We start from the raw sequence: 22996 nt of genomic DNA on the forward strand, positions 1-22996 counted from the left end.
GCTGACAAAAACACAATCAAAAGTGCCTTCTGGCCCACTGCTGAGTGGCTCTGGCCTGAGAAACTCCCTCACTGGATGGTAATTTAGTGCCAAAGGGATATTCTGTGGTTTTCAAAATTATGAAAGCTCCTGTGCTTAGTGGTTCCTATTTTTACATACCTAACTGTACTCTCTGAGGACATGTTTGTGATACTGCTCCTCTTGATCTGAGAATTTAATCAGCAAGGACTACATCAATAATAAAAGTTGTGAAATTCTGTCCTGTATAACAGTTGTCATATACTGTCCCAGATTCTACTCTGTGTTTATGTCTGCATGTTTCTTAGTACTCTGCCAGATGAGAGAGAGCTTAGGAGACCCAGTGACACTAATTGTGATTTCAAGACACTGTTCTGAGTGTTTTGAATGGTATTGGGTATTTCACGCTGACCTGCCTGTAATTTTCCTACTGTTGAATTGTAAGAAGAGCCTATAATCCCAAGCTTCCAACATTACATTTATGTGCATAAACAATTTGACTCCTTATTATTTCCATTATTTTTTCATAGTTATTCCTGGTATGCACTGGGCATTTTCCATGCATTCAGTTTTTGCTTCAGGGAGCTTGAAGAATGTGTGCACTGAAAGCACAGCACCAGTGTGAGTGGTGCCTCTCCCTGCTGGTATGCTACAGCACTTAGGCATGATCTCAATGGCTCTGTGGACCTTGAGTGCCCATCAAATGAAAATAGAGTTGTAATAATTGTTGGTATGATACATCAGCTGGCATAATTGCAACCTTGTTACTGTACTGAAAGTCCATGCGGAAATTAATTTGAAAATTTCCTCTAGGCTAGTGGAACAGTGTTGGATTTGGGGCCAGAAATATGATCATAGTGGTTGTCTTTTAGCTTTGACAGTTGATCCATTGTATTGTGTGTACACTTAGTTTGTGTAGCCTAGACCTAGAGCATGGTGCACTGGAGTCTCCCTGTAACCTGTATTCAGGTTAGTCCCTGCTGCACAGAAACACCAGGTTTTGTACAGCATACAACTCATGTTGTCTTCCAGGAGTGCAAGGTAGAAAGTTCTCTGCTCTTAGGGAAGTTGCTCCAGGAAGACTTGGCCAACAAACGATTGTGGTGCACTGTGCAAGTGAGGTCAGGTTTGGTACTCTCAGCTGATTTCTGCTGAAGGATGGCCAACTGGCCAAGAAATGAAGGCATTAAGTATGTCACTTCATCTCCCTGCTGTCATTTAGGGCTGAAGGGTAATGTTGGTGTATTTTGGCAAACCCATAGCGGGAACTGCAAATATCCTTCTAAAGTGTGTGTGGGCTTGTGTAGATTTACTTAAGTAATGAGATGGATGCAGAGCAGTGCTGTGATACATGATGGGGATTTGTCAAGTTCAGAAATTTTCAGATTTCAGAAATCTGCCCTGCTCTGTGGCTTCAGGTGGCAGTTGTCCATTTGGACCTGCTGCTTAATAGTTGTATTTTATTTTTGAAAAACAAGGTTAAAAAAATGTGGTTGTATTATGTAAATTTGGGAAAATAGATAATATATCCCTATCATCTTGCTGTGAATTGAGCAATATAAAGCTGAATGAATGGCATCCTCAATGCACTGTGTGATGCTGGGTCTCATTAGTGTGGATGACAGGTTTAGGATGAAGAGAGGAGAGGGAAAGGGGCAGGCAAGGGAAGCACAGGGAAGTGTACCACTGATACCCACTCAGCAGCCAGCAGCTACGGTGTGGTGCTGGAGTCTGTGCTCCATTTAGCAATATGAAAAATATCAGACTGAAAATCAAGACGCTGACTTCATGTAGAAGGTATGGCAGACTAATTAAAGAAAAAAATGTGTACCAATTGAGCCTATAAAACTCTTCCTGACCTTGAGAAAACTCCCAGAGAGCTGTGGGAAACTCCAATCTGTCCCCTCTGAACTTTTTTGTGTTGTTGTTTAAATATAGTAACTGCTTTCTTAATTAAAAAGAAAAATTAGATGGCATTTCAAATTGTGTCCATGGTGCCTTGGGGACCTATTACAGTACAAATTACCCTCTACTATTTAGTGAGGTCTTGTTTACTATTGTGTGAAGCGAGGGTTACCAGTGTAAGGATGTAGGACAAGAAGGGCCCTTCTTTGAAAGTCTGGCTCTGCACATGAAAGTGACGCCAGCAATTGGAAGCAATTTGTGGAATTGTTTGATTATATTAATTATGGCACCAGCAAACAGTGCTTGGGAAACAGTTTTGTTTTCTTGCATTCTTTCTTGATTGCTTGCAGCAAAAGCCAAGATACAAAATGTGCCTTTAAGGACTGCCAGAGAGCGCAGTTCAAGCCATTGTGTGGAATTGGCACTGAGCTTGAAAGGGTTGTGTCCAGTTTGATGGGAGAGTTTTCCAAATACAGCTTCGGCCTGAACTTCACCCGGGTCAGCTGCTTAAATTAAAACAGCTTCTGTCTTCCTCATCAGGGAAGATTGGCTCTTTCCCTGTGAAGTAGGAGCCCATAATGAAATCCATGTTACTTCCAGTAGTACCACTTCTTATAATAATATCTTTCAGTCCAAAAGCCTGTATAAACTTAAATTGATATACAAGACTCAATCCTGCTCACCACTGAGCTGCAGCCTTCTCTGATGTGGTACAGGGCAGCTGTTCCCCAATTTATGGGAAGATGCTTTATTTGTGAAGGATTTCCGAGCAGTCTGCCATGCTGAGACTGCAGGAATAGTGCTACTGATGCAGGCTGGCTGTCACAACAGTTTGGGACATGGGGCAATCTACTTCTGCTCAAAGTGGCTGTAAGATTTTTTGTTTTCCTTGTCTCTGTCATCAAACAAAGAATTATGGATGTTTTGCACAGATCCCAAATTGAGGGTTTAGCACATTTGGAAGGAAGGAGTCTCCTTTCTTCTCTTCTTGCAGGCTGGTTGCTCCCTGGCCAACTTCTTGCTGTAGCCCTATTAATATTCACAAGCCAGGCAAGGTGATAACAACTGATCTTGTACTGGCCAGAAAAGAAAAATTACTCTTCTCTAGAGTTTGAAACTCTAGCAGAATATTTGAGAGAGCTGACAAGAGATGTGAAAAAGGTGGTGTGAATTCAAAATAGAATTACTGGAGAATTATGAAGGGATTTACATAAGTAAAATTCATTGCCTGATATGTGGAAGTAATTGAAGCTGAAATCCTGAGCTCCTGAGGGTAGCAAGGAAAGGAGTGTGTATCCCTTGTTTCTTGAGTGAATCTCTGGTCAACTATTACACTGAAATGGTCTTGGTAATCATATTACATTTGTTATCGTGGTGATGAACACCTAGGAACAGAGTAGATTGGCTCCTGTAAGAGAACTTAAATCTTCTGCCTATAAAAGGTTTGTAGGTGTTGACCCTGATGTCAGGATGTTCCTGCCTGATCCTAGGCTCCAGTTAGCTCAGGACAGTTTCACCCCCGCTCTTTCTAAAGCACAATAGGTTCATGAGAGGCAGGTGGGATGCCAAGCCAGACAGGATCAGCAGTCTCTAGATGACCCATCATCCAGTCCACTGGATGTAGTGTGGTGCATTTGAGGTCCCTGTTATAGTGTTTGTGGGTACAGTGACATAGTACTTCTGTCCTTGGAAGACTCACAAAGATCTTGTTTTTCCTGATCACTTTGGGGGTTTTTGGTTTGGGTTTTGTTTTGTTGGTGTTTTGGGTTTGGGTTTTTTGGGGGTTTTTTTTGTTTTGTTTTGTTGGGGTTTGGTTTGGTTTTTTTTCTGGGATATTGAAGGTGCAAAATTGCATTAATAAAGTCAAAAGGTAAAATTTGGGGTATCTTTAGGAGAGGAGAAGAGAAGCAGAGTTGCTAACTGATCTGAGGAGTTGAAGCAGCAGGATGTTATATTTTGTTGTTCTGGTCCTTTCTGCCTGACTGCAGAGATAACTGTAACAGGCGAGGCTGGGCAAACAGATCCTCTCATTTTGGAATTCTTGTGCCTTTTCTTTAAATCAAAACTCCAGAGTGTTGCTTTAGAGATATTACATGAGCTTTTCGAGTTCTTAGGTGCATAGAAACAGTTTTGTAGAACTGCTGATGTGTTTTGGGACTAGTTGGAAAACAAGTGTGTGCTTTCTAGTGTATTGTGGGACTCTGAGAATCAGTTCTTATAACACTGGTATTTCTATTAATTTTGCTGGAAACCAATGATAAATTTATTATTCTTATTTTAAAGTTAATCAGAATGTGAAACAAACGGGAGTACTACTCTGTTTGAATTTCGTACCCTTCTTTGGACACAGGTAGCTATGTTTTTTTAAGAATGGATATTTCTAAGGATGGATAAATATATATAGCTGTTGCAAGAAAAGAAAAATTAATTAGTTTTTAATTGTGTTGTGCTGAAATACAAGATTCTTGAGTCCTGCAGTACTGGCAGAAAGTTTCTATTTCCTTTCAGTGGTCCATCATTGCAGGAAGCTGAGGGAGAGGTTGGTCTTTGTACACTCTCTGGTGAAGCCCCTCTGCATCAGACTGTGGCATGGATGTCACCATCTGGGCCTCTAATTATTTCTGATTTTCAGGTCAACCAGCTGTTGTACTCTCTGTTAGCAAGAGTTGATGCAGACACACACTCTCTGTGTAATTAGGGTTCAGGTTCTGAGAGTTCAATTTGAGGAAATCCTGAAATTGTGCAAACCAGCTGTTACGAATAATCCATTGTGAGTGAGGATTATCCCCAACACTTTGCCTCTTTCAAGTTTTGCTCTTTTTTTCCTTCCCTCGGGAGGAAAGAAAAATGTCTGCCTGTCATATTAAAAGGTTATGTTTGCCTCGGATAAAAATTATTTCCAACATCAAATATGCTATGTTAACTTGTTTTCTGATGTTCAGTCAATTTTTAACATTTGAATGTTGACAGGAAACAAGAAGTTGCACGTAGCTGAGTCTTACCTGCAGTATTCAAAGGAAGTGAATAGGATATTTTGTTTGCAGAAGGGAGAAGCAAGTTCAGTTTCTCACTGAAACTCTGCTCACAAATTCCTGAATGGAATGGGAGGTTTGGCAATAGTATCAGCAAGTCAAAAATAGTCTAGCAATTTCTTAATATGTTATGAAAAACGGAATGTTTTCTATTCCCAGGGTAGCTGCTGGTGTAGTCTCAATGTGCTTTTTCCTAACAGCATGGTGAGGATCCTGAGCCAGCACTTTTCCAGCAAACCATGGCAAGTGCCAGTGCAGGGTAGCATGAACTTTTCATTTTGGCCTGAAAGCAAAGTTCTCATTAATTGGGAGCATTGAAAGCTTTCAACATGATTTTTTTTTTCCCATTACAATTCTTATGCTGTAAGAAAACTCTGTAAAAATCCATGCAGATACTTCCATGTTCACCAGCATAGTTTGCAACAGGCTTTTTTTACAAGTGTGCACAAGAGAAGGGAGTTGTTGAAGTTCAGCAAAATAAATTATTCTCCCTGGCTGTGCTGGAAAGCATGCCTGCACCTATATTATTACACCTGTTTTCAATGATGGGTTATCAGTTGCTTAAAAATTGCTCCTGTCTCTGGCTGGTCTACAAGAGGATACTGTATTATCTTGCTTCTCATCTAAAGTGTGTCTGGCATTCAGTCTTTAAAATCTTGCATTCAAACACAGTGTTTCATTAGCTTTGAAGGAGACAGAACTATTCCTAAACATTGAAGAGAACTGTGAAAATAGGAAATGGAAATACAGAGATGGGAAATCTGAAAAATTAAGTTGGAAAAGGGGGAAAGAGAGATAAAACTCCTGAAGGGCTGAATAGCAAGTGCAATTTTGAGTCAAGGAGGAAGGAGTTGGACTTCAGAAAGAAAGAACAGGGACCGTTCTTGGAGACCTTTTGGAGGAGCAGGGAAGCAGAAGGCTAATAAGAAAAAACGTCAACAAATCTGACAAGGGATGTTGATAAGGAATGACAGTATTAAGTGAAGGCGAATGTGTAGTGGAGAAGTTGAAAGTGTAAAAGGCAAAGTATAGTCGAAGGTTGCAGGTAATAGATGAAATAAATATTTATATGGGGCAAAAGCACAGAGGTGCTCCTTCACCCTGCTGTTGGGTGAGCAAAAGGAATTAGAGGAGCAGATACTGTGTCAGCTTTCATCCTCCTTCCAGCTGAAGCAGGAGTAAAAACAGAGCAAAAGTAAGCCCGGTTCTGGTGCTGTGATTTGTGTCGGGCTGGCATTCCGGGCTGGCTGATGTGGAGCCTGTGCCCTGCGGGAGGGGACACGTTCACAGGGCAGAGCTGCTGTCCATGGGAGTAACTTCCCTGGAGGGAGGGGAGCTGAATCCATTGTGCATGGATAAAAATGGGATTTATTCTATACACAAGAAGGTGTCCAGAGTTCTACAGTGTGGAATTTCCGTATGAAGTGGTTAAAATCTGTGTGTTTCCACACTAATTTCTTGTGTGAGCAATTGTAAAACTCAGCGCTGCCACTGCGTAAGATACTGCAAATCACTAAGCTGCTAGCTTTTTATTTGTGAAAATTGTGTAAAATACTGCGCTTTTCCTTTATTTTGTGCGTGTGAAATTGTTCTTCCTGATTTGGTATTGCTTTTCGTTTGAATTTGAAAATGAATTTTTTTATTAATATCACTTACAAATGGATCAGTTTGGGCTAAATCCTTCAGGCCATTCTGAGACAAAGGATATTAGAGTCTGTATTTTTATCTGTTAATTATTAACAGTAGTTGAAAAGAATGAAGTAAATTACACTGTTTTGCAACTAGATTTTCATGTCTGACCTGAGTTAGTGGATGCTAAAAGTACATTTTGCATAAGACCTTGTCTGGGCACTTCTTCTTACAGACATGGTTTTGATGGGTCGGAATGAATTTGCTAAGCTTTCACATATCTTATGTGCCTTTGAGGATGGCCCATTAATAATATTAATACATAGGTATTTTCCATTGTTGTACGCAAGGCATTTTTTAGAACTTTGAAGCTAGTCTTTTTTTTAACACATGGACCTTTTCAATTTAATCCATTAGCAACTTGGCAAAATAAAGTAATTGTCCAACAGAGGAAGAAAAAAAAATCTATTAACATTTGCTACAAATCCGAGTAGTACAGGCAGCACTTAATTAATGGAACAGATTTCTCACTATGTGTTCAAGCTAACATAGCTATTGTTCAGCAGAGATTAGACCCTTAATGTAAGTAAGTTAAACTAGACCTCCATCTAAAAATATCCGTCATTTCAGCTATTAAAGCTCTGATGTCTTCTTCGGTGACAGATATATTTCCCTTCATTTCCTTGGTTTTGTAAAATGTGAAGCATGCATTGTGTGTAATGTGAGAAATCCACGGAGGTAGATGAAACCCCGATTGTGCCTGTCTCTCTCTGCCTGCTCCTTTGTGCTGCTCCCTGTCTCAGAGCCTCCTCAGCCCTGAGACCTGCTGGCACCAGAGCAGAAAAACAGAAAATGCCATTTGTCAGGGTATGATGCCAGCCACCTAATCTGTTTGCAGAATGAGGGCCATGGGATCTGATTAGGTAATTTAGATACCATGTGAGTTCAGTAATACCTGAGCTGCCTCTGGCTGTCAGCCTGTCACTTCACTGGTACAAACCGCCACCTTCTGCCATTTTTTCTGTAAACTTCTTACCTGGAATACCTTATTTAGTCCAAATAGGTGTTAAGTGCTGCAGGTGAGGCATACCTTTACTTCTCCTATGTGGAAGTTAGTGATAGGGTGGAGGAGGTGAGATGGCTCAGTTTTAAATGCATTTTCCCCAGCAGAATTCCACATGCAGCGAGCATTTTTTCTTGAAAACTGATTTTTTCTGACATGAGATGCTTTGTTTGAATACCACAGATGCTGTGCCAGGTTTCAGTTGTGTTGGGCCATCCAAGCTGATGCCACTGGTGGGTTTGAAGCTCAGTTTATCCACTGTGGTTATTTCACCCTTGTGGCTGAGAATTCCCTGACTTGCTGCTGCAGCCCAGGGTCTCAGGGGGGTGAGAGGCCAAGCACTGCCATGTCCCTGTGGGCAAGGGCTTGCAGAGGCAGCCTGGGTTCTTCAGATGCCCATAAGGGAAAATTTTGGCTGCAATTTTAATGCCACATCTCCTCCCTTCCTCTCTCCTTTCCGCCAATTACCATTTTTTGGAAATTAGCGTCTCGCAAAGCCTGCTAACATAAATAAAAGTGTTTTAGGATTTGTTTGCTTTAATTAAAATGTGTCTTTCTGAAAGGATTTAGTTAAACATCTTTCTTAAACAGTGCTGTGCCAGTAACAGCAACATTTGTAATAGTGATAAGACCCAGAAAGGGAAACCAAGTAGAAAGCAAAATGAAATGTTTCTTTGTCCAAAAAATAAATGGTTGTCTCAGGAAAGCAGAGGAAACCCTGTGCAGGGACAGTTACAATTAGGTTGATCAAAACAGTAGAAAACATAAAATATTAAATAAATTCTGCAAAGGTAGTGAGTGGGGCTGCTTGAGGTCACTCTCTCTACTGTCTTTATTTTGTTTTCCCCTTTTTGGACTGTTGCTATTTTTTTTTCTAGCAGTACCCACAATAGTCTCGGAGCTTTCCAAATAGGAAATAAGTTGCTTTACATGTCGTGATAAATTATTTTTCGTAGTGAAGATGGAGTGATTGTAAGGGTAATGATATTAATGGGATTTATATGAAAGCATCCAATTAAAAAATCGAAACAGCTGCATCAAACATGACTCTACAATGTAATAAAATCATATAATAAATATGTGGTCCCGCCACACCATATTACCTAGTTTGATTAATTGAACCTTACGTGTGCAAAGATAGTCATTATCAGACTTCTCAGCCATCAAGGAAGAACAGTCTCAATTATTTTCACAATGAAATAATCATTGCTTTTTTTGTGTCCTGCCATCTGGAAAGAGAAAACAGCAGCTGCCATGACTGAAATGCATGATCTTGCAGAACTGTACAAAGTTGATTGTGCTTGATGCTGGACTCTTCTTCAGCCTTAGTGTGGGCTGTAATTTATTTAGTTATATAAAAAACATGTTGATTTTCTCCTCTTTTGGAACCTTGCACTTTTTTCCCTTTCTTTTTCTTTTTTACTGTTTTTTTTTTTTTTTTGGAGGGGGGGTGGGTGTTATTTGTTTGTTTGGGTTTTTTGTTTGGTTGTTTTTTTTGGTTGGTTGGTTTTTTGCGTGTTGTTTTGTTGTTGTTGTGTTTTTTCTTTGTTTTTTTTGTTTTTTTCCAAATAAAAGACCCTTCTCTCTGTGAAAGTCTCCGCAGTGCAGGGCTGTTGTTGGGAAATGGCAATTGGGAGCTTCCTGGTTTTGCTTCAACACTTCCTCATTTCCTCCCTTCCCTTGGCCGTGCGGTGGGAATGCTGCTGGGATGATTTGCTCCCTGGCACAGCCAGATGAGAGGCTGGGCTCTGGGGCTGTGTCCCCTTGCCATCAGCTCCGAGTGGCCCTGGATGTGTGTGAGCTGGAGCAGTTCACCTGTGCCCGCAGACCTCCTGTCTCCAGGAAATCATAAGCATCTCAATCTTTTTGTCAGGCTGTGATACGAGAATCCGCATCTGAATTTCAGTACGAAGAGAGAGAGGCTGATTAAGTGTTTGAGATAAGGTTATGTGACACCACAGGTTAAAAATACCTGAACTGATTTTGGCCCAATGCCTGAAAACCACATTGTAGCATATTCAGGTGGCACTGAAAAAGCTTTGAGGAGTTTGTTGCTTTCTGCTTTATGCAAGTGCTTCTTCAGGAGTGGGCTTTTAGGAGCTGCATCTCTCTTTACAGCATGTTTTACAGCATTTCTTTGGACTTTGCTGTCTTGCTTTTCTTATCTAAAATGTTACCAATGTGTTGAGTTATAAGAAAAAATAAAGGTGTAACAAACCCTGTCAGTTTAGGAGGAAAAGGACAAATATTTCTGTTTGGCACAAATGTCTGAAGAAACAGATCCCCAAAATACTATGCAGCTTAATTCTAGTGCCCCTAAGCAATAAGCAGTGCAAGTTGAAATCCCTAACAAATACTTTGTCTTAACAAAATAAAAACAAAACAAAAACTCAACAAACAAAAACAAACACAAAACCTGTATAATTTGCAATGTCCCAGTTATAAAAAAAAGCAGTGTGCTTCAGGTAAATCTAGAAAATAGATTTAAAGAAATTCAAGAATCTTCTGAGCCTTGTGACTCTCTATAATTTTAATGTTTTATCAGTTGTTTTTTATTCATGCCTTATATTTTTATAAATATTCTTAGTGATGACAAGAAACTTTCGGTATGTGTCTAAATAATAAGAAAGGCCTGCCAAATAAAAGACTGAGACCAGGCAAGCTGTTCTAGCTTGTTTAAATTCTTCCCTGTGTTTAATACTTTAAAAGCTGTAGATGGACACTGAAGGATTCGGGATACTGCACTGGATTTGTGGTATCACTGTTATGAACTTTATGTTTAAAGACTTCTCTTGTTTCCTATGTAAATACCATACTGCAGGAGTCATGCAGAAATGTGACTTCCCTAATGCATTTGATTTACTTTATTTTCTTTGGGTGATTTCAGATGAAAACATGCCTGCTCATTTTTCTAGTTCTCTGAAATGTGATGTTGAGTGTGTTAATCATGTGTGTTCTTGTTCTTTTACAGATGGGCTGAAGCCAGATACCAAGATGCTGCTGACTGCTGCCTCCAAGAAGAAATCTAAGGGAGGGAAGGGGGATATGACCAAAGAGGATGAAAGCAGCAAGAATGATTCAGCCCAACCTGTTACTATCTCTCTTATCTTTAAAAGATATGTTTTTGATACACAGAAGAAAATGATTCAATCCTGAGGAAACAAGAGAGGCTTCTGATTACACCTTAAAGTCCAGACCCTGAAATGCATTGAGGTGGAATGTGTTTCTTGTTCAAACACATTAGACCTGTTCCTTCCTCACAAACAGAGCCTGGAAGCTTTTCCTGACTGTGCCCCCATCCAGAATCTCTGCAATCTCAGATTGTTCAGTTCAAATTTGCTTATTTTGTAATTTCTGTGATGTGCATCTTTATGGCATCTCAGAGAATCTCACCTGCCAGATGAGCAGCCCTGGGTGTACGTTCTAATTGCACTGTTTTCCTGGATAATTGTGTTGAAGTTTCTCTTGATTTAGAAGTTTGCCACCAAGTCAGGATGTAAACTTCATGTGACCCACAAAGTGAAGCTGATTATTCTAGGCTTACTTCTTTGAGCAAAGTGGGAGACAGAAGGCATACTATTTAATAGTTGAAAGCTAAAATGGATGTTTCACATTCCTTCAGTTGCAACTATGTGAGATGCTATGTGAGAGATGGTATGGATGTTTTTTAGAAATACAGTTCATATCTAGAAATGTTTTCCATATTAAACATAATGATCTGTGTAGCTGAGAGTCTTAATTGTTCTGTTTGCTCTTCCAAAGGTTCAGAATTTATCTTCATTGACATTTTATGTAACTTTTTTGATTTTCCTGCCTGTTCTGCAATGAATCCTATTCCAAAACTGTTTTCTTTTTCTTTTTTCTTTTTTTGTTTTTTTTTGGTAACCAAAATGCCTTTTGTGTGTGAAAGAAAAAGTTGCCTCTGGAAATAGTCAAGGGCTTTATTTCATTAAAATAATGATAGAAGATTGCTGCATAAGCCTTGTAAAATGAGTGTCTCCAAGATGCTTTAGAAACCATTAGTTTTTAATAGGGATTTCATGGCTGCTTTAGCTCTTTCTTTCAATTTCGTGTCCTAGGCTCATAAAAAGGAGAGCACTGGTAATATCCCTTCCTTGTTGCATAAAAAGTATAGGACACCTTAACATGAAAACTAACAGCAATTCCACAGGTATGAAAGCTGCAGTCTGGAACAGAAATTGGACTCAGGCTTGGCAGCATGGCAAATGTTGGTTCCTGCCTTTGGAACACAAAGAGTACCTGCTTGTTGATGCTGAATAGCAGCCTGTGACCCTTTTGCTCAAGTCAGCTATAGATGGTGATCATATGTACAATGTAAGTGCATGTTGCACGTGGAGGTAAATAATTGCTGCATTCATTCTTATTAATCATATTATTATATCCCTTGATGGGCATGAGTCCATCATGATAACATGATCCTGATTTTTTTCCAGTCTTACCCTTTTAATTTCTAGGTAGCCAAAGTGGCTACAAATGGCAAAGTTATCAGCTATTGAGAGGATATTTACAGCTGGACAATTGTGAGACAGAGCAAGCCTGGTGTCTAAACTAGGCTGATGGTCCCCCTTTAAATCAGAACAGAATTAGTGCTTTGTGTAATAATCCCAAACAGTTTCTGCTGAGTGAGTCCCAGCAAAGCTTTAGCACATCCCTTAAGATTATGGGGTATGCTTTCAGTGTGATCCCAGAGGAATTAGGCAGGCAACTTCAGCTATTGGCTTAACGTAACTTGTGCTGCCAGCCTTGCTGGAAAATGTATCCTTCTGTAATGGAAAAAATGCATTTCACACCCCTGTCACCTCTCCTTCCCCATTTCTCTCTTCTTCCCAAACACCCCCAAAAGCAGTCTTTGGAAAGAATATTTATAATGTCATCTTTCTTTTAAGCCTTTATCAAATCCCGTTTTGTACTCTGCACTGTTACCTCTGCCTAAGGTACTGCAGTGATGAACAGGTGACATTGAAGGAACAGTGTTACTATCATCCCAGGTTACTCTCAGAATTATGGGTATAAAAAAAGTAATTAAATGCTCCTAGTTATTAAGGAACTTATATCTGTCTTGTATCTGTATAGTTCTAGTGTCCTTGCCAAATTTTAAATGGGTTGCTAATTTGGAGTACTGGAAAGAAAAGGGGAGTGATCAGGAAAGGTGCTTCCATAGTTGTTATCCTTGTACTTAAAGGATTTTGTCTTTTCTCATTTCTAAGATACTTTTGAGTAGTTCTGGAGAGGAGGTTGTCAGTGTAAATGGGGGTATGTATTTTTGCAAAGCCTATCTGATGAATGTTTTCCCCCCACACCGTGGATTGCCCTTAACAGGATCAGTGAGTCTGTTGTTATGGAACTTGATCCCTTTGAAAACTCATTAACCCTGAACACTTAGATCTGCAGTCCTCTTCTTGGCTGAAAGGACTGCTGGTGCAGGGAGTCCCATGGTTTATTTGCTTGGGTACTCCAAGGGAGTGAGCAGCAATAATTCCAGAGTTGGACCTACATCCCTTTCTCATCCAGTCTCTTGTAAACATATTTTTAAAATCTCCCTCCTATCTTCCATTTCATTTCCAGACTAGCATACTAGCTTGGCATTTTTCTTCCATCTTCTCAGTCTAAGACCTGATCTCTTCCTCAGTGCTCCCATTTCCTTCTTTGCTCATTGCTTCTCCCTGCGCTTGCCCTGGGGATCCATGGCAGGGCTCCCACGACGTTTGCTGGGAGCCCGGTGAGGTGGGGAAGGCTCTTGGCTTGCAGCTCATCCCTGCTCCTGTGTGCACTGAGGAGCTGCCTCTGTTCAGGCTTTGACCCTGAGCAGCTCTGATGGGCCCACAGGAGCAGGCAGTGCCTTCAGCTGCCCCCCTACCCTGCCCTGTGCCTCGGAATCCTCTGCAGAAAGCCCCTGTCACAAAGCCTCGTCCTCTCCTTTCGCTCCTGCTGCAGACGTCCGTGTGGGATACACAGCTGGGGAGGGATCTGTTGAAGACTGGAGCTTGGTTTTGTGTTTCTCCCAATGTAGAATTCCAAAGGGAGAACCTAAATGTGCCCAAGAACTTTGATTATAATGTGCTATTACTGCAGATCTCTGGCTACTGTCCTGAGGCTGTTGGATACACATTCGAAAAAGGGTGAAATGGTGGAACAAAATGATTATGGGAAAATCAAAGCTTTAAAAGACATTTGTAGGATGAACAGATGTTCAAACATTCTTTTATTTGGTTTCCAGACAGACGTAGAGACTTTCCTTTCATCCTCATAATCAGTGCATTATGCTGTAATTTGTAAAAATGGCATTAAAAAAATATTAACAGGGTCATATTGTGATCTACTGACTCTGTGTCATTAAGCCGTGAAGTTAAGAACGGCAGCTGGGAGCAGGGGTTAAATGTTGCAGAATGTACTGTACTAGCATATATTGTCAGACTGTATTATAATGAATCCAAAATGGAATAAAGATGTAAGGAGGTTTTTTTAATACTCCTAAGGTTGTCAGTGTTGCAAAACTAGAAATTATTACGGCTGTGCAGATGTTTGGTGAGTAATACATCTTTGGGTTGTGGAGAGAGTAGCAGGGAGAAAAGCTTCATTTTTACAAGCCTGTTTTCTACTTTTCCTTGGAATTTATTTTGGGACTGCAGTCTGGCTTGTGATCATGCCAGAGGTCTGGAGCCAGGAGGGTCAAAGCTGTGCTCATGGTAGCAAGGATGCAGTAGGTGGCATCCTTTGCTTGGAATCTAAGCTGAGCCTCCCCACCTAAAAAGGGGGTTTGCACTGGAACTGTGACTGAAGGGTTTGCAGCAGGCTTGCAACCCAGCTCTTAAAGAACAGCTTCTGTTAAAAACTACAATGCATTTAATGTCTGGGACAGAGCCATCAACTCCAGTCTGTTGACCAAAGCCTGAGGCACCAGTGTCCCTTCTGTGTATGTTTCTGGCTCAGCTGAAAATAGCTCTGTCTCTTAAATCCTGTATTAGTTGGTTGCAAGTAAGTGACTGTGGAAAAGTGAACCATCTGCACCAGGGCAGTTCTTGATGTGTACAAGGCATCTGTTTCTGGCAATAGCACTTTCCTTGGCTGTTGGACTCTGCAGTTGAACAGCCACGGGGTGGTGAAGCAAAATGAGAGCCCATCACAGCTCATGGGGAGTTGCAGTGGTGAAGCCACAGTCCACCCCAGCACTGTTTGCCTCTCACTGCTGGGAGAGCAGCTCTGTGTTTACATCTGCAAAGTGCTCTGGGGTCTTGTGAGATGAGGGATGAAAGGCAGCAGAGGAATGCTACCTTCTTAGCAGTTTCAAAACCCCTTCATGCTTCCCTTTTAGTTTAATACCCACAGTGAGCTGGAAAGCTCTTCATTTACAAACACATGAGTTTTAACCAGACTTGTTGAGGATATAAATAGAATTATTTTAAGATAGAGCCTAGTTCTGGGATCTAACCTGCCAAGCCTGCAGAAAACGAAGAACTTTATAACTGCAATCTGTGGTAAGGCCAGTTTTGCTAGATGAGCACCCAGAAGGAATCCAGGGGCTTGGGGAGGCTGAGTTTAAGCAAGATCCTGGCAGTCTTCTGAGATTGTCCACAAACTCTCCTGCTGTTCTGTGCAAAAACAGGTTAAAAACATCAGTAGACAAACTGTAGACAATATACGAGGAAAAAGAGCACAGTGGATCTGCTTATTTCCCATTGTCAGTGCCAGAATGTGGAGTCTTGCTCACATCTCCTGCTGTGTGTGCTGTGCTAGTTGAAGTTCCAGTTGTTGGGTTTCCACTCCTCAGTAAGTGTTACAGTTTTTATTTTGTGTCTGGTACAAGTGCTTTTCCAAGATGGTGTAATCAGCCTGCAAGGCTTGGATCATCCATTTCCTCCTCAAGGACTGTTGCTTGTCAAAGGTGACTCCTCTAAGGGGCATCTAAGCCATACCTTTCTGATATGCATTTATATATCAGAAATTTGTTTTTCTAGTAAAGGACAGGAGAGGGAATGTATCAAATTCTTATATTTTTTTTTTTTTATTTCATAGTCAGCTGTGAAAGGAACTCATTGAACAGAATCAGAAAATACTGCAAGATCTTTGGTAAATATCAACACTGCACTGCTTTACAAGGCACTTTCTTAAAAACGAGACTGTCTTTTTGACTATTGAGTCCTTGCCAGTCCTGCCTGTTCTAGTTCATATTTCTTAACCAAGAGGTAATTTGAGGTCTGGATCAAGTGCTGCTAAACTGACAGCCCCAGCAGTGAATGAGGTTCCTGCTAACACTCTTGCACTGCCTTTTTGGCTAAACTGATCTGATTACTTTTGATCCTTTCAGAAAGCTGGGCTCTTCATTAGCTCTAGCATGTTCTGTTTAGATCAATTTCTTCTCCTTTGAGTGGGAGTCATGCAGTTTTCTTGTGTGTTGGTTGATCATTCTGAGATTTCTCAAGGGCCTCGTTCATGTCAATCAGAGAGACTCCATCCTTTTTGGACCACAAAATTGTTTTTATTAGGCTGTACGTGGCCCCCATTCAGATGTGTACGAGCCGATTCTTTTATACTATTTTCTGTGAAAACTGATATTTTAGTGCCTATAACTTGAGTCTGACAGTTAGGAGTGATCCATGCCCTCATGGTGAATTCATTCCCAAAACAGCATTCCATAAGGACAAGCTGAAACTTAGACCCCACACAGAAGTTTTTGCCTAAATTTCTTCGTTTTTGCTAAAGTAAGTGATCCATCATCTAGTTTTCTTTCTTAAGCCTCACTTCAACCAAAGCTGACTTGAACTCTCTGAGAACATAGTTTTGTTACCTGGAAAGATCAAGGTCTTTCAGAAGCTCTTCTAGACACTGTTAAGTTACTGAAATATTATCTGCATTGGTGCCCACCTCTGTTAAATGGATATGGGAATTTTTTTTCTGCAGAGTGCTGGTCATGCTGTTTGTGAGGACAGTAGAAATGCAGATGGGGTAATTAGTTACTTATTGTGCAAGAATAACTAAAATTATTCCCCCCAAAAATCAGGCATCTGAGAAGTGTGTTTTCACATGCACATCTTACTTGTTTCCTCTTTAGATGAACTAAGGTAGGTTTCAATTGCTGATGAATGTGGAAGGGAAAAGGAAGGGATGGTTTTGTGTCATCTTGCCTTTTAAAAAGATTGTTGGGAAGCTTTGGCAGGAGAAGCATTTTGTTCTGAGAGAAATGCAAATCACTTTATACCTCAGTGTTTGGGGGGTTTGTGTTGTTTTTGTGTTGTGAAGATTGATCTGTGCTTGGAACCCCACTGGGTGAGTGGACAGTTTGGTCTCCATCCAGTTCTAAATTGAGCTCTAAATCTCATTTGCCATCTGGCAAAGCATGGCATGACTGGGCAGTTTCAGGCAGAGGTCTGGATTTAGAACAGTGGAAGAACACAGAGGTTTGCCAGTTTGGAATGAAAATAGAACTGTCAGGAACACAAAACTCAATGAGAGGCATGGGCTTAGACTGAAATGTATTTGTCAGGACCTTAAACTGCTGTAATAATGGTATCTGAGCACAAATATTTAATAATTTATGTAACCTGTTGTTACAACAGGTACATAAATCTTTAAGCATCACAGTTTAACATACACAAATACTTTTAAAGCTGAAGTTGCTTTAATTGAGATCAGTATTGAGAAAAGCTCTTACAAAATATTTTGAGTTCTCAGTACCAAGTCCTGTCAGTATTTGACAATTTTTGCCTTTGATATATGATGTATTTCAAAATCACATCATTATGTACAACTTGCACTCACTTACGTGTTTGTGCAGTGACTCGATGCCCAACTGATGTGTACAAAAGTGGGAGAATGAATTTGGTCAGTTGTCCACTGCCACGTGTGGGATGTCACGGGGGTGGACCTGAGTATTGAGACTGTGGCTCCTGCTGCTTCTCTTCCCACGTTCCCCTTGCTGCCACGTGAAGGGCACTGATGAGTCTGCTGTTCCCAGCCTTGAGGGCAGTCTGGACTCCTCAGAACATTTCTGTCCTGTGACAAAAGTAAGAGGAAATCTGTCATAACTTTATCTTTCACTGAGGCAGTGCAGACAGAGTTTGTCCATGTGGTCCATATTTGGTTTTGTCCATCTTCCAAAGGAAGGTTCTTAACTGGATTGTCTGTGCATTGCCCTCCACCCTAACATCGAAAGCTCATGTAGGAATTGGTACCTGTGTCCCACTACTAAAACGGGCAGAAGTGAACTTGTGGTAACTTTGTCCACAATTTTATTTGTTGAAATACTAACATTAAAGTCATCTGTGAGAGAGCAGCAAAGACCACCTTCAATTTGTACACAAGGCTTGCTAATTTGCAACATTAGTTTTGCTGGTTAGCGTGGGGTGGTTTTTTTCCCCTTAATTAGAAATTTTAATTAGACCATGCTGTGTATTAAGATGTTAAAGCTTTGACTGGCAGTTTGGAATTGCAGAAGGATCAGCTCTCTCTGCAGGGTTGCAGCACAACAGGGATTAGCTCGCACCCTCCTGCCTGCAGGTGTGTTTTGCTTCTTGAGGAAATGTTCCTCAAGGCAGGAAGCATTCATCGTCCTGATCAGACCTGTCTGTTCCAAGGAGCCTGAGCTCAGGGAAGAGCTGCAGATTCACAGATCATGCACAAGGTGTAAGGACAAAGTCTCAAACCTGAATGACAAATAGGTCATTTGTTGGAGTGTTTCACCACAGCACCTTTGTCTGCTGAACTCCGGTTGTGCCAGTGCAGGAAGGTTCCTCGTCTTTGGAGATCAGCTGCCATGCTGGCCCTTCTGCAGCTCCAATTTTCAGTCCTGTAATGTAGAAGAGCTGCCTGAAGGGATTTCCCCATGCCTGATGTGCTGATCTGGGCTGTCTGTAGCACACCATGCATAGCGAGTTGCTGGGTGTGAGGGAGCCTTGTGGGCTGATGTATTTGGAATTGCTCAAGCTCCCTTACCTCGTTTTTCTTTCTTGTTTTAAAGCAGATTCAAGGGGAGATAGGACAGATTTTTAAAAATTAGCATTTAATGTTTCCAGCATCACACTCCTGGAAAGTACAAAAACTTCTGCCATGGATAATTATGGAATAACCTATATAAGGGAACTGTTTCCCCAGTCTCCTCACAACTGGTGGATATCTTGTGTCCTTTGAGCCTGAAAATTTGTATTTTTCTTCTGTCTAGAGTAAGTGTGGGTTTTTCTGTTAGCCAGACAAATACACAATCATTTAAAAAACTGCTGAAATGCATTTTCCAAGATATCTTGTGGCACTCTAACCCACAAGCTAATTACGGTACTGCAATTATAATTTGCTATTTTGAGTTGATTTCATATTCTGCAGGAACAGAAGTCGTGATTTTCCTTATTTCTTGCTGTTAGTTTGTTTATCAGATGTCATCTCTCTTCAGAAGTGCAAATCTTTGCCACCTCTGTTGGTATAGAAAACTATCCATGTTTCTAATGGTTTTACTTAATCAATATGCTCTTAAAAATGAAGATTGATAAGTAACATTTTAATAATTTCAATATTAACTGTCCCTTCTAAGCATCATCCCACAGAGTTCTGCTGTGCAGGGTCCCTGTTCTATTGAGTGTACATTTCTATTGAGGGTTCACATTGATGCCCAAATCCTTCATCATGGATTCTTCTGTGAATATATTCACATAGTTCAATTTATATGTTATTGACAGTTAACTTTCACTTGTCAATACTCAATTTCAGCCTAGCTTTGGTGGTACTTAAGTCTACCTCCTCTTCCTGCCAGCTGTATTAACCTTCTGCTATTTGCAAATCTTGTCCAGTTTTAGTTCTTCTCTTTCCAGAGGGTCACTGGTTGAGCAACACTGAGTTAGTGTGGACTTTTTTAGCACGTGTTTGATCTTTCATTTGATTAAAGCCAGATCCTTACTCCTGTCCTTTTCTTTCTTTGCTTTTCTTGCAGAAAGTCTTTGGTAGCCAAATGGTTTATGAATGTGTGTGTATAATTTCAGTATAGTAGAAGTATCCAGTTTTCCTTGGGTTTTTTCGGTGCTTAGTGAATGACATTGGTCAGGATGATTGGCCAGCCTGGTTTTGATTGATGCCTCATGGTTTTATCTGGCACTGAAGTAAGCTGACACTGGTCTGTAATTCCTTGTAAGTTCTGTTTTAAAGAAAGTGGTAACTCTGGCAATTGACTGTAGTTAAGACATATATGTCTGTTAGTGTGTAAATAATTTTTAATTAAATGCTGTCAATAATAATAATTAAATGTCAATAATTAATAATTAAATGCTGTCAATAATCAGTAAAGTGTTTTATCAGGTGCACTTAGTGAACTTGTCATTTTTATACCAATCAATAGAAGTGACTAAGTTGATAACTAATGAATGTTATTGAGCATCTCCACTTTTTACTGAGCAATCCTAGATCAAATTTGATCACAAACACAAATTCTAGAGTTTGTCACCTGATAGTGAAAGCAGATTCTGTTTTAAGTTTGTAAAGATGAATTTTTTATTTTCACCTGCACTTTAAGCTAGCACTGTCAGCACCATGTAATGAGCTTTTTGCTGGAAGGACTTTTGCAGGTATTGTGGATGTTGAGGTGGGCAGTGCTTGAGCAGTGGCTGAGCAAATCCAGTGTCACTGTTCTGCACTTGGCTGCTCCTGGCTCGTGCCTTTTGCAGTAACTTTGAGACCAGCATTTCAGTGTCTTAAAAAGGGAACATCACGAGAGGCTTTGCAACAAGTTGAAAATGAGCAATGATGTAGAAAATATGCCATGATTGAAAAAATGCTGATTTAATTAAATGTTTATGGCTGAGACACTCTGGTGTAAATAGCCTGTGGCTCCTGGCTTGCAAATTTAGGTGTCTTTCTGTTTGTGGCCAATCTCACTGTTTTGTGCTTGTGGTACTGGAGTTTCTGTCACTCTGAGCTCAAATCCCAAATCCATGTGAGTGACTTGCACATTATGGAATAGAAGAATCCCTTCACTGAAGCACAGGTGTGCAGCCTGTCCTGGAGGGGTGGTCAGAACAGCACAGTGAGTTACAGAGCAGCAATGCCACATCCATCCCAGCTTGTGGCATTTGTGAGTGAAGAGGAGGAGCTCTGTTACGTGCATTAGTTGGATGTCAATACAATCATGTCTGTCTCAGCACCAAATCCCAGTGAAAGTACTCTGTACTAAGCTCCCACTCTGTTTCTGACGTCTCCATTTTTGTCTTGGAATCCTGTGGCTTGCTTTATTATCAATATAAGAATATTAAGAGAGGGAACATTTTTCCATTCCATTAGCAAGATCTCTTCAGAATCTGTGATTGACAAGCATCTCTCTGCACCTTCTCAGTAAGGAGCTGTCATCTGTTAGATGGATGTAGAATGGCAGGAACTGTTATGTTTTGAAGGAAATCCTAAAGTCACCTTGTCCCTCTCCCTACCCAGAGGAAGGATCAGTTGTATTCAGTATCATTAGAGTTGTTTTGGAGAGCAAGGGAACAGATTTTTTTCTCCCAGTATCTTCCTTGTTGCCTATTTATCTATATAATTTTTTATCCCTATCCACTGTGATACAGAGAACAGTCTATTCTTTTTCACTTTGCAGCATTCTTTATATACTTGAAGACTGAGCATGGATGTGATCAATCTTCTTTCCTCTGGACTAAATGTTCTTTGTTGGTACAGTCTCTCCCCTTGGGGGCTGTGTTTCCTGGACCTGGGTTTGTTTCTGTCTTCCTGAGTTTCTCCAAATGGTCAGTGTCTTTTCTTCAGTTCATTTCTCTCAGCCAGGCAGTTCTCTAGCTAAGACCTCATGGGAGCTGACTAATTCAAGTAGGATTTTAACTTTGGGGGTGCCTCAGGATGTCTTCCTGTTTATGCTTCCCTGTCTGCAGGTTTTGCACAATTAGGAGATTACTGCCTTGAGTTTAATGTGTGAGCTCAGATCATGATGCCTCTCTGTAGATTTTTTAATGCAGGCTTCCATTTCTCATTCTGTACTCACACATTTCAACATCCCAGCTTAAATAACTTCTTATTTTTTCAGGCTATTGTACCAGTTTACTGCTTTCAAATTCTAGTCCTTTCCTCCAGCATGTTCATTCCCAACTGATCTATCCAGTCACTGAGATCATGCATGAAAATATTGAATAGAATTAGCTCGAGGACAGGCTTCTGTGAACCATGCTTCATACACCCTCCCAAACAGCATGCCATCAATAACTATACTCTTCATGTTCTCCAAACAGTCTCATGATCAGCCTATAATAAGTTTCTCTAAGAGACCTTTCCCTGGCATGCTTATGCAAATATCATGTGAAAAACTTCAGAAGTTTTTTCTAAATCAAGCTACCTACACCTATATTCTAGGTAATATTTTCAAAGTTACTCACTCTGCTTTTATTTGGCTTCAGCTGCAAAACTGGACCTGTGTGGAGCCTGCTGCCCCAAGGCATGTGTTTATTTTTGGGTTTTACTAGAATCCATTTTTCTTAGAAAAAGAAATGTGTAAATTTTAATGTGTAAGAGGATGTTTAGGAATGTGGACTACTTTGGTGCAAAATACACTCTACACAGGTGATATGCAAATTATCTTTGTTCTGTAGGTGCATTTTAATCTTGACCTGCAAGACTGTGTTCAAGCCTGCTTTAAGTATTCTGCACTCTCAGCCCTAAATCAGAGCTGTCATCAAACATTCAAGTGCCAAGCATCCAAACGCAGCCTGGACCCAGTTTCAGCCCTGCAGCTTTTCTCTCTCATGGCTCCTGTCTAAATCACAGCTTGAAAGGCTTTCAGGGCTAAGAAGCAGCACCTTTTGCAGTTGAATTAAACAATATTTTGGTGACAAAGGTGAATCCTGACAGGAGTCCAAGGAGACATTCAGGGTCATTTTCACATATGGAATAAGTGGGGATTTGAATTGCAGGTTTGTATTGGGCTCCATTTCAGTATCGTGATGCTTTCAGGTGTGATTAGAATGTTTTCATTAAAATTTGAAAATCAAATAAGACGTTTTCTGATAATTCTTTCTCTTTTCTTGGCCTTGCAATAAGCATATAATAAATTCAACAGCTTATGTCATGAGGAGCTACTGGATTTCAGCCCACCTGAACATGGAGATATTAGGATGCCTCCTGCACTTTTGTGTGTGGTGAATGGGTCTTAGTTATTATAAAGTGCTGCACAACTTCACCTCTGCACAGGGTGTTCAGCAAACAATTCCCAGCAGAAAATACCTGCTGTTTCCTAAGCTATGGGAAATGCTGTCTTACTCCATTAGCCCCTCTGCACTTGCTTGGTTTTTCCCCCTGCTTGCTCCAAAGAGGAGGGAAACATATCTTTACAACCACACCAGCAAGAATTAGCCCAACT

General features: G+C 40.6%; 1 protein-coding gene across 1 annotated transcript in view; it reads left to right on the forward strand.

Moving 5' to 3' along the window:
• The window catches only part of EEFSEC (eukaryotic elongation factor, selenocysteine-tRNA specific), a 129365-nt gene extending 109513 nt beyond the window's left edge, over positions 1 to 19852 (forward strand). The window contains exon 7 of the mRNA XM_041425582.1: positions 10619 to 19852. Coding sequence (XP_041281516.1) covers positions 10619 to 10803 — 185 coding nt within the window. The 3' untranslated portion in view covers positions 10804 to 19852. The remainder of the gene's footprint in view (positions 1 to 10618) is intronic.
• The last annotated feature ends 3144 nt before the right edge of the window (positions 19853 to 22996 follow it).

This window comes from Onychostruthus taczanowskii, unplaced genomic scaffold (genome assembly GCF_017590055.1).
Source record: "Onychostruthus taczanowskii isolate IOZ18803 unplaced genomic scaffold, ASM1759005v1 scaffold9, whole genome shotgun sequence".
In the NCBI taxonomy this organism is placed as follows: domain Eukaryota; kingdom Metazoa; phylum Chordata; class Aves; order Passeriformes; family Passeridae; genus Onychostruthus; species Onychostruthus taczanowskii.